The sequence below is a fragment of the Mugil cephalus genome, chromosome 1, assembly GCF_022458985.1.
Source record: "Mugil cephalus isolate CIBA_MC_2020 chromosome 1, CIBA_Mcephalus_1.1, whole genome shotgun sequence".
Classification (NCBI taxonomy): domain Eukaryota; kingdom Metazoa; phylum Chordata; class Actinopteri; order Mugiliformes; family Mugilidae; genus Mugil; species Mugil cephalus.
In genome coordinates this window covers 9,038,362-9,057,227 of record NC_061770.1, presented here as the reverse complement: position 1 = coordinate 9,057,227, position 18,866 = coordinate 9,038,362, and the positions used below count along the sequence as shown (strand labels likewise).

The following is an 18,866-nucleotide window of genomic DNA, read 5'->3' as shown; positions in this document are numbered from 1 at the left end:
CATTTCATGCTGTGCATGTTATTTTTTAGAGATAGAAATTGTTTTTCTATGCATCAGCACATCCTAGCTTTTCTGCATGAACTAATCTTAACTTCTCATAAGGAGACATGGAGCTTATGAAACTCATTCTGCAGGCTGACACAAGCTCCAACTACCTTGGAAAGTCAGCCTTCCAGGTTGAGGATGTTACCCACAACAGATTAAGAACCATGATAGTTTAATGTCTGCACATTATTCTGAAGGACTCATCACTGTGTTTTTAACACACTGAATAGTTTTTACTGAAATGTATGGCTCATTATTTAGTTTCTGTTAATGATTATCTTTTTCAGGTCTAATATGCTGCCATGTGGAACTTTTTTTAATGAGATCAGTTTATCACTTTTTAGCTTGTGAAATCTCAGAGGAACATTTCCCACAAGATGAATCATATCCAAGAAGTTACCCTCTCTTCCCCTTCCTTCTGGATCCTCTGGTCTGTTTAAGGTTGCTCCAAAATGGGGCTTCCATGATTCGTCATACTGTCCATGCTGAGTCAGCTCAACTTCAGCCTCGGTCGAGGTTTATTTAAACACTCCCCCATCACATGCATCCGCCAGACTAAAACTTAACTATTCTACAGGACAAACACTGAGTTTAAAATCACTCCCCTGAGACCATGATCAGAATACAGTGTTGGCTTGTTTTTATTCTTCATGACAAAAGTGGGTCACAGGTCAATGAGGTGTCAACTTGCATACACATAAAAAGTTGAGGACCACCACGTGTGTTATGTGGAGTGCGTGCGTGTCGTCTCCAAGAACAATTTACACAGAAAGCAGACCACATAAATAGTTAAAATATTATACAACAGTGGTAATTAAATTATACAGACATCTGCACAACGAGAATCAAATAGATTGAGAAATCCATTTACAACCTTCATTTTAATATGACATTATGTTAAAGCATTTTCACTTTTTAGCTGGAGTCCGTGAACATGGGCAAGCTCCCCTGACCAAAAACTACTGCTGTGTCATAGAGTTCTTTATATTCTTTATACAGTAACTGATCATGATAGTTTTCTTTGAAATATAGAAGGTGAAATCAATTTCAGGGCTGGCAAACGTTTAAATTATACATTAGTTAATGAAGTCTTAAAAGGCTAGCTAAAAAGTGAAAATATTTTAACAAAATTAGAGATCACATTATTCACAGCTAACACTGCTTGATCAATTTCTCCAAAAGGATTTAAAATCATACATTAAAAAGATCACCACTACAGTGTTGAACGGTAGCCTCTGTTTAGAAAGTGTCGTGTAATCTAAAAACAACAGACAAGACCAAAACCAAGGCACAAAAAAAATAAATAAAAGAAATCAACCAGCAGGACGTGGCTCCTTCTAGTAAATTGTTCTACAACAGGACAATTCTCTGCAACAGCTGCTTCCAAAAGTGGGCTAATGGACTTTCACTGGTCGTATCAGGTCAATTCAATCCGAACCGCTCTCAATGAGATGGGTCAGGTTAATGCATGCAGTGGCCTCCTCTAATCACTACCATGGTATTAAACTACTCTTTAGGAAATCCATGGAGGTAGTATTAATAGAAAGATATATGCAACTTTTACATGATTTGTATTTACTTTGCACATCAGGTGTTTTATAGCTGTGAAGCAAAGCAAGGTCCCATTTGAGTTTCAGTAGATCTTGAAATACGTCTTTCTAAATTTACAGATTCTTGGAATTAAGCCATAATGTGCTACAAGATGTAAAGTACAGAGTGATGCTTCTTTTTTCTTTTTTACATCATGGAGCATGATTATTACGTTCACTTTCTACAAGCAGCTTCCCTAACAAGACCTGCTAGCGCAATTAGCATTCAAAACTGAGAACAGTGGACGCTATAGCCACAGGTGAACTCGCTTGCTGTGAGAGATACTACTTCTTTACTATACTGTAAGCTTATCTCAGGGGCAGCAAAAAGCAGGATGACACTGAATTATAAAACAGAGAGTAGAGTTATGAATGTTGTTCCTGCCCCTGAAGGTGCGAGGAAAAGCATATGCTGAATGGGGACAGCTATCACTGTAATCAAGACAAATGAACATGAAACATGTTGGTTTCCGTCATAGGGAGGAACGAGCCACTTGAAATCTTGAGTGATTTGAGATGCTGTGTTTTAACACCCGCCGCCAACAAGATGATGCCGACATGATTAGTCAATGTGATACTTAAACTCCCCAAAGACTTCAGAAATCTGCTTATTTATAAGAGATGCCACATGGCTGTTGTGAAATAGCTGCAGCCCACGACTACTAACTGAAAGTGGTTTCACAGCTCATCTTGAGCCTAAAGAACAGCAGAGAGTATTACAGGCACTGTTCTGACTTGGTCTGCATAGTTTGCAAAGTAAGATGCACATTAACGATTTCCCAAATCATGTATGTGAACACTCTGTGTTTGACCTGAGGTGGTGACCTTATGGCTGCTCGTTTTCCTTTTGAAATGACGTGTTTAGTATCCTCTAGTTAAAGGGCGTGGCTGATGAGTTCAAGTCAAAGAACCAGCAGTGTCACGGGATTAAAAAAAAAGGGTGAGGGGAGGAGGGGGGGGGTCACTGCACCACCAGCAAAAGAAGGGAATATCAAGACAATAGCAAGCTCTACTTTTAAGGTAGCAATTATGTAGGTAAGGCTGCATTGTTCTACAAAAACAACTACCTAGGGGTACTGCCATGGACAACCTAATGGCTTATCAACACTAAAAGACGCCAGACAGGCCTGACCAGAATGCCAGACTAAAGGCAAGAGTTTTAAGACATAAAGCCTTCAGAGAAAACAGATCAGAGCCTTGAATCTAAGTCTGAGGAAAGTAAATACCGCAAATGAGAAGAAGCCTCTCATTAGGGAATAAATACTGTCAATGGTTCGCCACAACACACGACAAGTCTTAAACAAGACCAGGAGGAAGTCAGAACCACTTTGGACAAGATACAGAGATATGAGCAGCACATGTGTCTCTTCATCCTCCTCCGGGCTGCATGCAAGCTTCTCCACTCAGAGCAGAGAAGAACAAGAAGGTGGGATGAGAGAGATTTTTTTTTTTTTTTTTTTTTTTTTTAAATCCATGGGTCTGGTGGGTAGAGTGAGGAATGTAGCGTCACATCTGGGATGGACAGGATGTCTCAAGTCAGGAAAGGAGGTGGGAGCCAGGGAGTCAACATGAAGACAGGTCCTTTATGGAGAAGAGGGGTGTTGGAGTAATGGAAGGAGCGTTTCAGCGCTACAGAGACAGGGTGAGACAGACAAGAGAAAAAACATATTTAGTTTAACTTAAAAAAGAAACTAAAAATGTATTGATAAATTATACTGATAAACGGATTAAGATGAGATATGATCAGCAAATTAGGGTGAATCAGTTAAAGCATGAACACAATCTGTACAAAAACACAATACTTCAAAATATCAATGACTTATTTGATATTTTATAGCCCAGTATGTGTGGCTTAATATTTATGATAACCTAGTGGGTATTGGGCGTAAATCTGCTGTAAACTTTATCAGCATCTTTTTATCGCCTTCGAGATGATTTGGAATGTGAGCTGCGAGCCCTGGAAGATGTGGCCTGGGGCTTATTAGCGGCGCTCTTACTGATATTAGCATTCAATTCCTCAGCGGTTCTACTGGTGGAGCTTGATAATCTACGTCGAGACTCTCTACAGATTCCGGTCATCCTGGTTTTACCAGGTGGGTTGTGACAGACAGAGAGAGATGCAGTTGCCTGGGCAGCTGAAGATTTTGCGTTCAGCTGCGAAGAGGCCGGCTCCGCCTGAAATGTGCTACGACACGCAGCTGCTGCCTGCGCTGAACTGGGCCTGTGAGTCAACTGCTTTCTCCTAACAGAGACGTCTGTGTGTGGTTTCACATCAGGCTTTGGTCGACTTTCACTCCATGCTTTAGATGTGTTAGGATACACACACAAGGTTTTAGAAGAGGTTAGATTATCTACAGATGAAGAGAACATAGGAGACTTCAGCCTGGTGTTAGAGGCAGGTACCACACGATTTGTAATGAAGGTGTCCTGACGGGCAGGGAGTGAAGCTCTCCTGCCCGATGCACCCTTTCTGGAATCACTGAGTCGCGTTTTAACCATTAACTCACTCTTCACAGAACTGGTGGAGCCTGTACGCGTGAGGGAATAATCATGACTCAGCTCCGTGTTAAAAACATCACTGACACTACGACTTCTAATGAAGGTGGCGTCTCGTGGGAGAGCCTTGCCTCTGTGAGGCCCGCTGCTCGAAAGGATGGAGTTGTCAGGACAAGGAGATAAAGAGGTTCTTACAGGGCTCGTGTGGAGGCTTCGGGTTAGAGCTCGCAGGTGGTGAGTAGCCATAGCGGGAACGCTGCTCCCGAGAACCGGGCTAGCCCGCGGGCTGCTCCTCAGCGGGGGGCGGGCAGGACTGCTCCGGGGGCTCCGAGGGGCCCGGCCCGACTTGTTGGCGAGCTCTTTGGCCCGGGAGCGGCGGGGGCTGCTGTTCAAGCTGTGGGGAGACAGGGGGGCCTCCAGGTCCTCCAAACGCTGAGTGAGAGCCAGTTTCTGCTGGATGGCCATACGCAGCAGAGAATTCAGTGTCTTCTTCTCGTCCTCCGCAGCTGCGAGCTGCCGCTGCATCTCGTCCAGCTGGGTGACGTACTGGTCGCACCTGCGATACGCGGCACACGGCGGAAGATGCGACAAACAAACACAAGCAGGCAAGTTAAGGCACAACAGCAGAGACGTGCAAAACACGTGCTCAGTATAACTTACAGCGCGTTAGATGCAAACTTTAAACACCAGCCACAACCCGCAAGAGATTAATTTTGTTACTGTTGCAAAACAAATCAGACAGAAATCATTAAATAATTACAAATATCTTTACACTCCGCTATCAGTGACAATGAAATGCAGTAGAGGTTCAGAGTTCAGAGGAGCTCATTCTCCAGCAGAGAGATTCAGCTCCGTTGCCATAGTGAACGCTACATAACTTCTTTTATTCCATATTCTATCCAGCTGTATAACAGCTCATCTTTTTGTGACAATTAAGCTACTTTGACCAATTAATTTCCTTTGTGGAGCATTAAAGTCTGTCTAAGTCTTTTCATTTGTTGTCGTATTGTAGAAATGCAGTATTCCAGCTAACCACACGATGGCACCACTACACTTAATGAGGTGTGAAGATCTTTTTCTCAGAGCTGTAATCTTCAGCCTGTTGGAACAGGCAGTAGCAGTCCTTGATGACTGTCTGTTCTTCAATCCTTCTTAGGGATAATCAAATCTCTGCTCATAACTGTCTGGAGGGGGCCTAGACAGTCTGATGAATGCCCTGGTAGCAATTTAGTAATAAATAATAACGTATGCATTTCTGTTAATCCAAAACAGAAAAAAGCACTTAGGTAGACAACTCAAGGCAAGACACTGCAAACATTTACCAATGCCTACGGATTGGTCAGAGCAGATAAGTGGTTAGTGAGTGTTGTGGTCTGTCAGTTTAACTCTTGGTGTCTTCTCCTTGATAGCACCTTCCCTGTCTACTGCCCCGCTCATCTCCTGCACACATTAGATTTCTCCTTCCCAAAGGTGACCTGGCAAATCTGTCCTTGTCTCCTCCCCCGCCGGCACAGGGCATGGCATGTGGTTCGTAATCTTCACGTGAACCAGTGGATTGTCCACAGGGGTAATAAGCACAGTAAGCTTATTACATGAGTGACAGCAAAAGCTGTACCACAACAAGTGCACCATTACTAGGCACGAAGAACACCAACGCGGAATTTAAGACAACCAGAACTAAAGGAAGCTCTTCAACCAAGTTTTTTTAAACAATTAACAGATTGTTTCTATGTTTCACTGCAAATCATATAAAGGGGAAATCTTACCGACTGGCAAACATGACTCGAAGTGAAGAGAAGGTGGCAGCGTCCTCCTTCAGGGCCTTGAGTTCATTCCGCAGTTTCATCATCGTCTCTGACACCATGCTCTTCTCTGTCTCATACTTGGTTTTCAGATTGGACAAGGCCAACTCTGCAGTCTGCAATAAACAAAAATATGACTCACTTTCTCGCATATCATCATGAATGATCTGTATGCACTCTATCAACTCTGTAAACTCTGCGTGAACCTGCTGCAGGATAGAAACATCAACGTGTTGTACAAGTTAATTTTTCTTTTTGTCTTTACCAAATACCTTAGATGTAAACACATGAATTATCATTACTGTCAATTCCTTTCTGTTCCATGCAACAAAAGCATGGAGAAATCTATATCAGAGATAGAAAAATCAATGAAAAATCAATTCTCTGATAATGAAGACAGTCCAAAATCAATACAAAATCAGTGTTCCTGTTAAACATAATTTATCTTAGACACACAGCAGATATCCAAAGGATAATTTGGCCATCTAGATACAATATTCAATGGCTTCAGGCTAATGAGTAAAGACTATGTGTGGAGGATGAGAGGCACAAAGGGACAGTATCATAGTTCCTTGGGAAGGAAAACTAGTGAATACTGCCCAGTCAAACAGATTATGTCGCAAGTGTGTGTGTAAAAGGGACAGACAGCTCGGGAGGTGACATAAACAGGTCACGCAACGCTCGGGGAGCAGCAAAGGAAAGGGGGGTGTCAGCCTCTGAAGCGTGCATCAGCACAGTATACTCAAGGTGCAGGACCATGTGAGTCCAACGCACTAGACGAGACACAGATGAGACAGATTATGTCAAGATTACTCAAGGATAATACTCAAGACCTGCTCTCTTGCCTTACCCCGACTATGAATATTAACGAGAGAGATGAATCCCGAAGACAAAAAAAATGAGCAGACGCAGGAGGAAAAAGGCAACAGGGAATTGAAAAACAATTTCCCTGTACGAAGGCAGCTTAGGAGCTTTGTACGCACGGAGAGAAAAAGATGCAGTAGTTCTTACAGTAAGATAAATGTGTGCTTGTTTTTATAGCTGACCCCTCGCCAAATCTGAGCAGTGTTGAGGATCCTGCCGAGACTTAATGTTACATAATTCAACAACATGAAGATGAGGTGATGGAGGGGGCTGTGCTGTTGTCATGAGTGCTCTTGTAAGAGTAACAATGGTGGTTGTGAGGATATAATGTCAGTGCTGTAAATGAGGATGAATGATTGGATTTTATTCACTAAAACAAGCCAGTCATTGTACTTCAAATGGCTGGTGCCAGTCAGCCAACACAAAACTCCAGTTTGTCTGCTGGAACTGTGCTTCACTTCTCCGACCAATGGTTTCAAATCAGAGACATTGCAGTGTTTACCTGTTTGTTCGCCTTGAGGACGGTCCTGAGGGTGGCAATCTGTTCTCTCTTGGTGCTGAGAAGAGACTTCAGCTTCAGAACTTCCTCCATGAGGCTTTCAGCATCTCGCTCTGACTCCACGCTGCTGCTGAGCCCCGAGTAAGGCATAGCACCCCTCTGACGGCAGAGGTCCACTGCCACCTGAAAGAACACATGGGCCAAGTTGTTCATGCAACGAAATACATTGTGTGTTTAAACTAAAATCTCAATTCGTCTTGCAGAGCACAGTTTTGTACAGTTTTGCATCAGCGCTTGGCAAATATTAAATCTTATGGGGTTGACAGGCGTTAAATATTTATTATTCAAGATGAACTAAACTGAGTTAATACAAACCCGCGAATCTAACGTTTCAGACACTGCAGTTTTCTCAAAGGATTCTGTGTAGAGGAAGTCACAACTAAACTTTGACCCCTGCTAATCTAATCCATTCAAACCCACACACGTGTCAAAGCAGCCCAGACCGGGCAGTGGATTTGTGCAGACATGGGAGCTACTCAGCCACATCAACAGTCTGAGCAGAGTTTTAAGTACAGTGACAAATCTATGAGACTAAAGAACGAGGACAAAACTCTGGCCTTCGGCAATTGAGTCACAATGAAAAGGTTGTGAAGTTAAACTGATTACAGTTTTCTTTTCACAAATAGATGTCTGATGCACTCATGTGGACTTGCAGTGCTGACTTACACGGAGGTGTTTGATCTGGCAACGGATGACTGCTACCAAGTTGCGAACATTGGAGGGGTCCCTGAAATCCAGGGTTGGGGATCCAGGGCAGCTAGGAGAGTCTCCACTGGGTCCGGCACTGTCCACCTCACCCATAAACTGCAACGCCGCGGCTTTGGATATGAACATGTCGTTGGGTCGAGGCTTCTTCTGGGTGTTGGGCTGAGGGTGGATGTGATGTGATCTCCGTGCGCTGCCTCCCCCGCCGCTCGACCTGGCGCCGTCCCGGTAGTAGTCCAGGGTGACTCGTTTGGGTGTTAGGTTGTTGCACACGCAAATGTGATGGTAGAGGTTGGACAGCTCCTCGGAGAAGGCCAGCAGCTCTTCCTGGGCGACGCTCAAGTGGCCCTCGGAATCATTTGCCACTTTCCGCGTGGCTCCAATCTCCTTCTCCAGATCAAAGATGCGCTCCTGATCTTGCTTGCTGGACTTGATGCACTGACGGATCTTGTCAGCAAGCTCCTGGGCCTCTGCCCTCCAGCGGTCCTTCTCCTGCTTGTATCTCTGTTCCAGGGTATTATATCGAGTTCCTGCCTGAGACAGTTCGTCTCGCAGCTTCAGAAGCTCTTCGCTGGCCGAACGCATGCGAGCCTCCAGAACCTCCTTGCTCTTGGTGTCTACCTCATAGTCAAAGGCAACAATGCCACCGTCTCCATTTTCTGGCTCGTCGTCTCTCCTGTCATCAGCGTCTTGGTCGTGGTGCTTAGTGCTCTGTACAGCTTCCAGCTGCTGGGTGAGAGAGCCAACCTTGTCTTCTTGTTGACTGAGTGCCTGTTTAGACATTACCAGCTGCATTTGCAGCTCCTCCACCTTGCTAGACAGGCTTGACTTCTCTCGTTCTGCCTGGGTGCAGACAAACACAAAAGAAATGCATGACAATCCATTTCGGTTCTAATGGACGTAACTGGATGAATAGTAGTTGCTATTAGTAGCTGATAATTTCCATAAAATAAAAGGACAATTTGCACCGGTCAGACAAATTTCTCCCCCGCCATCTTTACACTTAATGCATTTTTAATGTGAACTCGTTCAGTTCTACGGTCCAAACATCTGTTGGGCAGGAGCTTTCTAACTCAACCCCCAATTTAAGTGCATCGTGAATAATGCATCTCCTCCAGACAGAGACGGATGACACAAGTCATGCTCAATTTTCTAAAGTAGCCTTTTGTTTGTGAAACTGTGAAACTGTACCAGCTGACTAAGTTGCACGGCAAAAAGCCATTATCAAATGCCAACAGACCTCTTCCTTCTTCACAACACAAAGCGGATGTAGGTCAGAGCAGGAAGTGTTAACACATTAGTCACGCACCCTAAAATAAGTAACAACCTCGAACCTCAATGCGTTTCCATGAATAATTTATAAAATATTTAAAATCAGTGTTTTGTTTTAATATGTGTAGTAGACTAAACCCACAGAGTACGTTTCAGGCAGAAGCTATTTTGTGCTCATCACTGTCTAAACTGCCATGTGTTTGCCTTAACAGTACTAAATGCTAATATGTACCATTAGATTTTAGTTTAAATTATTAACAATCAACAGTTATAACCTAACGCTAAGATCCATTGTAATGAGTGGCTGCTCAATGCCATTTGAATTGGACAGACCCACAGCTAATGTTTTAACATTATTGATTTCACTGTGTGGTCATACAACCCTGAAAGTAAATCCACTCTAAAAGTTTAAGGCAGACTCACTCACTGAGTAAATCGAGCTCACAACTGTAATTTGAGCTCACTGTCTAAACCACTCGGCAGTAGTTTCTCACTAGTCTCCTTTGGTTCAGTATCATGGTGTGTGCTGTCCTCTCGCCTACCTGAAGGAGTTGTTGTTTCAGTTTCTGACTGTCTGAGAAGTGGAGCTCACTCAACAGATCTGACACCAGCCCAGAGGCGGGAGCGCGAAGGAACACGTCGCTGTTGCGTGGAGTAGAGTAGCGATGGATGAGGCCATTGCTTTTGGAGCCTCCCAAGTGAGGAGGGTGAGCAGAACTGGAAGCAGATCCAGAACCATTGTTAAAACCGCTGTCCTGGTTCTCTTCCTCTCCTTCGCCCTCTCGGCCCTGGCCCTCCTCCTGGCTATCATCAAGCTGATCTAAGTGGAGCTCCAGGTTCCCCACTGAATCGAAGGGGTTAAGGGTCAGGGCGGAGAGCTCCCTCCGCAAACTGTTCTTCTGCTCCCTCTCCTCCTTCAGGGCTTCCAAGGCCTCATCCAGCTGCCTCTCTGCAATCTCCCTCAGCCTCGCCGCCTCCTCCAGCTGTCCTCGCAGCTCCTCCTGCTCCTCGTTCTTGTGGGTCAGCTCCAGCTTTATCGATTCAAACTCAACCTGAAATGTTGTTAAAGTGTTAATGTTTTCAAAGGGTCCTTCCGTCTTGTTTTATGTGACATATCAGAATGAACGTTCCAGCCCCAACAATTAAACATAGCTATTGTATAACTGTACAATCACACCATAATGGCTCTAACAAAGGAAAAAAAAACATTTCAGGTAATTTTTTTCCCCTTTGTATAAAAAAACTAAATCATGATGTAGCAGGTGGATTCATATTTCAAAATTTTCCAAATTTGATATTTTCATTTTCACATTCTCTGTCTTTACAGTGTAGGGATTTTCACTACCTCTTTCTCTGAGGTCAGACATATTACATTATAAAGAAGAAACCTTTAGTTGCTGAATGGTGCTCTTTGTTCAGCTGGGTTATTTAGCTCCGTTACGTAAAGCTTTAAATACAGTGAGGATAAAATAAGAACGTATTCCTCTTATAACCAAACATAACTCTAAAAGTAATCCTGTATGACTGACGGGATTGCATGACCATGTTTAAAAAGTCATCTCACAGGTCACGTACACACTAACAAACCTTTACAGGATTTAGAACTAGCCAAGGACTGTTGGTCCGTGAATAACATCGGACCTATTCGTCATTCTGAGGCAGATTCAGAGACCTGCTCAATATCCCAACCCGCATGGACACAGAACACACTGTATCTAATAAGAAGCAACATTTTCGTAGAGCATTTTGGGCACACAGAGTTGAGAAAATGTACATGTCATCATATTTCCAACATATAATTTCTCAAAGGTTTCAATATTATCTGTGACTTAAAAAAATGAATCTGAAACAGAACGTCCCTTTAGAATCCTAAATTTGCTACAATGGTTGTACCCAAAAATGTTCAACGTGGCAAAAATACAGCAAGCGTGGGTTGCCATAGCTATTTTAGCAACTGTAATTATTTCTTTTCAGATGCATTGCCAGCAAAGCGTTTCACTGGCTTTGGTATTCAGCTCTTAGGGGAAGCAGACACACTGGGAATTCACAGACCAATGGAAAAAGCAGGTAATTGCGCTGTCGCAGCTACCGAATTGGCCCAGCAACCATTTACATGCGCTTCACTAACATACACAATATACAAGACCGAAAACAAACGTAGGAACATAATTAGGAAGAACACCAGCACGGCGCAAAGTTTATGTGCACACAAACAACTTTGTAAACAGTATTTATTGAAGTCGGGCGATAACTGACCTGGTTTTCCTTGAGTACAGACACCTGTTTTTGCAGGGATATGTTCTCTTCTTCTAGCTCACCATTGTCCTGCAACTGGCGCAGCTCACGTACTTTATATTCCTTCATTTCATCCCTCAGATGGCCCTTCTCTGCCTCCAGACATTCACACTCCTATGGAACACAAACCACCGTCTAATCAGCACAGTAAAGTAAAATGTACAACCGTTCCAACTTTTATGTTATGCATAGTACTATTACGGTTTTGGAAAAATTCTTATTTATTATGTATCCCGCGTGGAGTGAGTACACCCCATACCTTCTTGAGCTGGGCGGAGAGCACCCCCAGCCTCTCGATCTCTGCGTGAGCATTGCTCAGGGCAAGGCGTGACTGCTTGAGCTCTGCCTGAACTTCATCTATGCGGGTTGCCATGGCAGCCTCTTTAGTGGCAGTCTCCTGCAGCAGGCTCTCCTCCCGGCACTCTCCATCAGCAGCTGCACGCTTTTGGCTGCTCACAGAATCTGCAAATGCCTTCACACAAACAAAAGGAAAGGGCAAAAACTGCAATATGAGACAGTCTGTAGTGTATTACACATGGGAACGATGTTTACAGTGTTGAAATACAAGAGTATCACATTCAGGCAAGGATTGTAAACATTTCAAGAAAGAACAGGAAACAGAACATCAATGACAACCACTATCTGAAACCTTACTGCAGGCAGGAAGTAGCCGATATGGTTCAGTAACATGAGACCATGCCACCCACTTCCACACCATTTCACACTGTTTATTTGTCTTGCTGATATGATTGTATAAGCCTACCACACTGCGTTTAACAATGTAATAACATGTATTTCCTCACAGCTTCAAACATTCAGGAGCCTGGACACATCATGCACCAGTGAGTGCGGATGAAATAACTATCAAATAAGGTGTTAAATGAAATGAATAAGCTGCTAATCACACTCAAATGAACATCACGGCATGATTATATAATGATGCTAATTTGCAACACATGAGTTGGCTCTGCTTTGTTAAAACCTCACCAAAGCCGAGGTGGGTAAATAGCCAAGAAATGTGGTTTATGCAGATTATAAAAAATAACTTAAATTCTGTACCACTACGTCCCTTCAGACATAAAGAGCTTTGCTTGATATGCCGCCATAAGCACCCGTGTGAATAAATATAATATTTGTTTAATTACGTCAGTGTCTAGTAACATAGTCTGTGAGCAGGAACCTAAACAGCCTGTTTCTTTTCAGTTTTTGTAGGTACATGCAACAATTGCAAAATCCAAAATCTGCCCACATGACGGGATTTAATTTCATGGGATTACATTCTTACATAAACCAGTTTTAGGAAGGCTTGTTCCAGCAATACCAAATACCTTCAAAGTCCATCTGGTACATTTGTGAGTTTACAGTTTACATCAGGAAACAAAATCAATCCATCACACGAAACTGTAACACAGATGACCAGGTTGTTTTAGTAGTTTACATTGCTCAGATCTTCAAACCAGAAGCATATGTCAGATCTTCAAAACATCGGTGAAAGGCTTGGATTATATTATAATCTGAGCTTCAATATAATGGTCTAATCTTTTTTTATCTGACTATCCAGCACTAATGCCTCAAAGTTAAGCATCAAAATCAGTCTAAGACAGACAGAGAAAGTGTATCGTGCTAACAGCAACACTCTGACTAATTGGTTGCGGGGAACGTGCTAAGCACTTAACGTTCCCACTGATCTGACAATTAATGGACATACATGGGTCAAACTGACTCAGCGTGTGTCTCCTCCCTGAAAGTATTAGTATCAAATCACAAATGCAACACAAGTGTTATTGTGGTAGCAGACACTCAGTCGAATGAAATGCAGAGATGAGCAGTCAAATTCACGTCACAGTTCAGCAGCGCTGATAAAAACAATAGCAGCTTTATAGAATAGCTTGGCATGTTGCAAGGCTGCTCCTTGGCTATTAAAATGAACACCAAGAGTAGGGAAATTACACCGTCATATCACGTCAGCATTTACATTCCGCTAACGGTGTAACCAGGTAATTCTGTAATTCTATTTTTGCACACATGTGTTAAAGGTTAAACAGTGACTTTAAATATGATTATTACTGCTCCATTAAAGGACATGGTGTTAATGAGATCCTGCAATAATGCAACAGTATAAAAAAATATGTTGGTACATATCCAATATATAAAAAGATCACAAAGCTGGGGTGTGGAAGCTGAGGGAATGAAATTCATAAAGTACATGTTTTCTAAATGCAACTGCACGGCCTTAGGGGTTCCTACCTCTCTGAGCTGCTGCAGCTCCGCTTTGAGGGCTTCGTGCTCCTCTTCCAGCTGCCTGTGTTTCACCTTGAGGGCAGCACTTTCCTCCAGCACCACCAGGCCGTAGCGGGCTGCCTGTAGCTTTTCCTCTGTGGCCTCTTGGAGCTCCAGAGTCAGCCGCATCACCTCCGCGTTCAAGTCTCTGCTCCCCATCTCTGCTTCCCCTTCTCCCTCCGCTGCTGCACCTGCTGGGTCTGCGTCTGCCTCCAGCATCCTGGCCCGGCCTCCCACTCGTCTGCCAATGTTCTACTGGGACACCCGCCTCCTCACCCCTCCACTCTCATTACGCCCCCACTAGAAGAGGCAAAACACAAAGCAAGAAATGCCAAGGAGGTTTTGTATAAATCATATTGTGACACTAATTGGGCAAACTGTAAAGATTAAGCTCGGGATTTGCTGAGTGGGAACCACTTAAGCTCAAAAGGCCAAGTTGGCACTGGATACGTCCAATCCATAAATCAACAAAGGAATAAGTGAATACCAGCATGCAATGCGGATATTAGCAGGTATAACATTCTCTTTTTGTTCTACATGTGTAGTGTGTAAAACTGATTACTGATTACTGCTAAATCCCCACTACTCAAACAAACGGGTTTACATTATTTAAAAGGGATGCAATGCTATATTGTACTCATCGGAGTCGCATCAGCAACACACGAATATGAAAATAGTTATTAATGTTCCACACTAACAGCTGGTAGTCCTGCACAAACAAGCCGAGGAAACATTACGTTGTTACTTCGACCACCCAGTGTTGACTGGGTGGGGCAGATCCCCACCACCACACTTCCTCGTGTCCTCTTGTCTGACCGAAGATGGAAACACCGGCCGGGGATTGACCGGTGCCAGATGATGTAGCTACTTAGTCACCCCCCAAGCATCTGCTTCCCCTCTAGTCCACGAACAAGTCCATCTTAACATAAACTAACATCTATCAGCCTACACGCTCCCCGCGTTTCCATAGCAAGCTTGTAACTAGAGGATGAAAAATATCCTGACATGGAGATAAAAATCGAAGACGACACCGGAGTTGAAACGGGACACGACAAGACGGTTAGCAACAGTAGCCTTAGCCAGACGATGATGTAGACCGTAGTTGAAACCACGATTTAAAGTACAAGCGACGAACTGGTACATTTAGCAAAAACATGCTTCTTAACTGTGTACATTTACATAGCCTTAAATGAATAGACGCCATCACCTAACCTTCGTTACGCCAGCCGGATGCTGTCAGACCAGCTAATTAGCCAGATAGCATTCATTAGCCGAGCCAGATACTACTCACCCTGTGGGTTTATTTCAAAGATGGAGCTCCTCGCTCACCAGCAAGCGTTGGCTTTGCAACTCCTCTAGGGGCTGGCTGCCGATCACGATAGTAGCCAGAGGTAACAGGCCAGGTTAGCAACAGCCGCGTCCCTTCCTCCCACCCGGTTTCTCTCGTTTCAGGACGAGGGTCGAGTGTCAAACGCGCGCCGAAAAGGCGGAGGCACGATACCCCCCTCTAGCTTAGCAACGGGGCAATGCAACTGCACCGAGCATTGTCTTTATTTTCTGTATTTGTCTGGATACGGCTTGCGTTTTCAATCTACACACACACAAATTAAACGCTAAATCTGAAAACACAGAAAATTATATTTAATTTTTTAAACAAAGGTGTATATAAATATCCAAATGTTAGTGTCGAAATCTACTTCCGCTTGAGTTTCCTTGACTTCCGTTTTACTTCCGGTGTTGCACACTCGCTTTAGCGTCTCTGGTCCATTGCAGTCAAAATGAGGATCGTTACTTGGAACATAAATGGCATCAGGACTTTTAAGGGCGGTATAAAAAGTATCCTGGACTCACTGGACGCAGACATTATCTGCGTTCAGGAGACTAAGGTGACAAGTAAGTGATTAGGTGCAGCAGCTGTGAAAACGCGGGAACTGTCAGGTTCTGTGCACCACAGTCTGTTGTAAACATAATAAAAAACTCAAACCCATTTATCTCCCGCAGGAGACTTGCTAGATGAAAGAACTGCCATTGTTGACGGTTACAACTCCTATTTCAGCTACAGTCGAGGACGCAGCGGCTACTCAGGTTGATTACATTCTTATAACAACTTGTTTTCTGCCTTTATGACATCGTTGTTTCCTTTTAATTTTCCTCTTCCACGGAAAACATGCATGTTTGTTACTGTCGGTTCCAATAAAAAACTTTGTGAAAGTTATTAATAACACTGTAACACTATAGTTGCTGCTGATATTGCTAAACTGCATGTCCCATTCCTGATGTGCACAGGGGTTGCTACTTACTGTAAGGACAGTGCCACTCCGTTTGCTGCTGAGGAGGGTCTCACAGGTCTGCTGACCAATCACGAGGGTGCTGTTGGAAGCTACGGTGACCACGCCGACTTTTCAAGTGAGGAGCTGCAACTTTTGGACAATGAAGGACGGGCGGTTATCACTAAGCACAGAATCATGTAAGCGTAACCACAGTACATTGAAGTTTTTAGTGTTTGTTGATAGTACAATTTTGTGCCTGTCCCTGACTCTGTTTTTCCTTCACAGGGGTAAGGACAAAGAGCAAAGTGTTACAGTAATTAACGTATACTGTCCAAGGGCTGACCCTGAAAAACCTGAACGAAAGCAGTTCAAACTGCAGTTCTACAAGTTGCTTCAGTGTCGGGCTGAAGCTTTACTGAAAGACGGGAGGTGAGAGCGCAGGTGTATCCTGGTTTTACCACAAATTGAACACGCATGGGTGTCTTCTAATATATGTAACATTTAAGCTTTAGCACAGTCACACTGCTAATGACAGTTTGGCAGGTGTTAAATGTTATTATAAGCATCTCAAAGTAATTCAGGGTGTTGTACAAGAAACATTATATTGAAAAAATCTGAATTTGCAAATGACCGTGTTTTATAATGGAACAATTCGTTTTGTTTTTTTCTCTTTTCAGTCATGTGATCATTTTGGGAGATGTAAACACATCCCACCGGCCAATAGACCACTGTGACCCCACTGATATTGTAAGTAAAAGTTTAGAATACAGTCATTGGAAAATGTTTTCTTGTTACCTGCTTAAAGGAATAGACCAACATTTTGCTATGTCTCCACAGCATCTAACAGAAAGGTAACAGAAATCCCTAACAGTGACATTGCCGTACAAAATGTTATCGCCCGTGAGCATCTATGAAACTAACGTTTGTGTTCATTAATGAGCCTGGGAAGTTTAAGATAAAATTCGAGGTTTAGCTGCATATTTAATGAGCATGCGAGTGTGACACGAGTGTTATTTGTTTCAGCAGCAAAGCAAATATGCATATTCCCAAAATGTCAGGAAGAAAATAACATTACATACGATAACGGATTCGGTGTCATTGTTCCTAACAATGACATTCTCATCACCCAGGAGGATTTCGGTGAAAACCCTGGGAGGAAATGGCTGAATGGCTTTCTGCGAAGCGGCAGACAAGAACAGAACCAGGATGAGGAAGAACCCGACGATGAATCGGTGGTAACAGATCCCTTGCGTGACGGAAAATTTGTGGATACCTTCCGCTATTTCCACCCAACTCGCACGAATGCCTTCACGTGCTGGTCCACCCTTACTGGAGCGCGGCAGACCAACTACGGCACACGCATTGACTATATATTTGCAGACTGCCAGCTGGCCAAGGAGCAGTTTGTGGCAGCAGATATCATGCCAGAGGTAGAAGGGTCAGACCACTGCCCCGTGTGGGGACAACTGAGCTGCTCTCTCCTTCCCAGCTCCAAGCCTCCTCCTCTCTGTACTCGCTACCTGCCAGAGTTCGCCGGCAAACAGCAGAAACTCTCACGTTTCCTCGTTAAAATGGACCAAAAATCAACTCAGTCAGAGCAGAAGGACGCCTTACCTGCATCTCAAGAAGAGGAAGAAAGGAGGGAGAATTTAAACCCGCTGGCTGATGGAAATGTCTGTGGTAAAAAGCGGTTATTAAAATCAGACTGTGTCGCCTCTAAGGGGAAAAAGATTAAAACAGTTAATGGCTCCTTGAAACCGCAGGGCAGCCTCCTTTCGTTTTTTAAACCCGCACAAACAAACGTCAGGCAGGCAGAAAAAGCACTTGGTGTAGATAAAGTTACATCAACAACTGGGAAAGCGTCCCCAGTCGCAGGCACCAAACCTGAACATACTGACCTTGATGGCTCACCACAGCTCTGCACCCACAGCTCCACGGCCGAAACAGACAAACAGACAAAGACACAACATTCAGCCCCTAAGCCAACTGGGGGACACCCGGAAGCCAAGAAAGGGGCATCACAAGTGTTTTGGAAGTCGGTGCTCCACGGACCGCCTGCGGCGCCCAGCTGTAAGGTCCACGGGGAGCCCTGTGTGCTTCGCACTGTCAAAAAAGAAGGGCCGAACATGGGCAAGCAGTTTTTTGTGTGTGCCCGTCCTCAGGGACACACTTCCAACCCAGAGGCTCGATGTAATTTCTTTGCATGGGTTGACAGGGGGAAATAAAATGTTCACTGTAAGGACCAGCAAAACCTCTCACTCAGACAAGTGTTGAAACATTACTGTATAGACGTCCTACGTTTCTTATTCATGTTTTTTATTGTCCACTTTTTTCAGTTTAATAAAAAAATGATAATTTTATATCACCATGATGTTGTTTTTTAAATTTGTTTCTCAATTTCGAACAGTTAGACAACCAGTTGATCATCGGAAAATAAATGTGCAGCGGTTTTTCAAACAATGCTAAATTCCCAGAGGTTCCAGGTATTCAAGTATAGGAGTTGGTTTTCTCTATTTTAAACTTCTCCAGACTTTGGTCTTATTTTATTTTTATTTTCTCTGTTCTCTTGAATTTTTACAGAAGTGGTTACACGAACCAAGCAATTTAAAGTCCTTATCTTTTTCATCTGGGAAGATGATATTTTCTGCTGTTTCACAGATTAAGCACTCAAGGTGTGAAAGTCATTGTT

At 43.6% G+C, this 18,866-nt stretch overlaps 2 protein-coding genes across 2 annotated transcripts; one reads left to right on the top strand and one right to left on the bottom strand.

Annotated features, from left to right (window-relative positions):
* Positions 1 to 662: 662 nt before the first annotated feature.
* zgc:162200 (uncharacterized protein LOC558638 homolog) lies at positions 663 to 15,407 on the bottom strand. Its single transcript, XM_047593471.1, has 10 exons — positions 15,199 to 15,407; positions 13,875 to 14,207; positions 11,887 to 12,099; positions 11,589 to 11,741; positions 9,875 to 10,384; positions 8,022 to 8,903; positions 7,299 to 7,478; positions 5,897 to 6,048; positions 4,326 to 4,686; positions 663 to 3,263 (listed from the first exon to the last, which is right to left on the bottom strand). The coding sequence occupies exons 2-10, from the start codon at positions 14,124 to 14,126 to the stop codon at positions 3,258 to 3,260; spliced, it is 2,709 nt and encodes a 902-aa protein (XP_047449427.1). The 5' UTR covers positions 14,127 to 14,207; positions 15,199 to 15,407; the 3' UTR covers positions 663 to 3,257.
* Positions 15,408 to 15,604: 197 nt separating this feature from the next.
* apex2 (APEX nuclease (apurinic/apyrimidinic endonuclease) 2) lies at positions 15,605 to 18,542 on the top strand. Its single transcript, XM_047593485.1, has 6 exons — positions 15,605 to 15,800; positions 15,909 to 15,992; positions 16,194 to 16,374; positions 16,463 to 16,606; positions 16,855 to 16,924; positions 17,308 to 18,542. Exons 1-6 carry the CDS (start codon positions 15,686 to 15,688, stop codon positions 18,400 to 18,402), a joined length of 1,689 nt encoding a protein of 562 aa, XP_047449441.1. The 5' UTR covers positions 15,605 to 15,685; the 3' UTR covers positions 18,403 to 18,542.
* Positions 18,543 to 18,866: the final 324 nt, after the last annotated feature.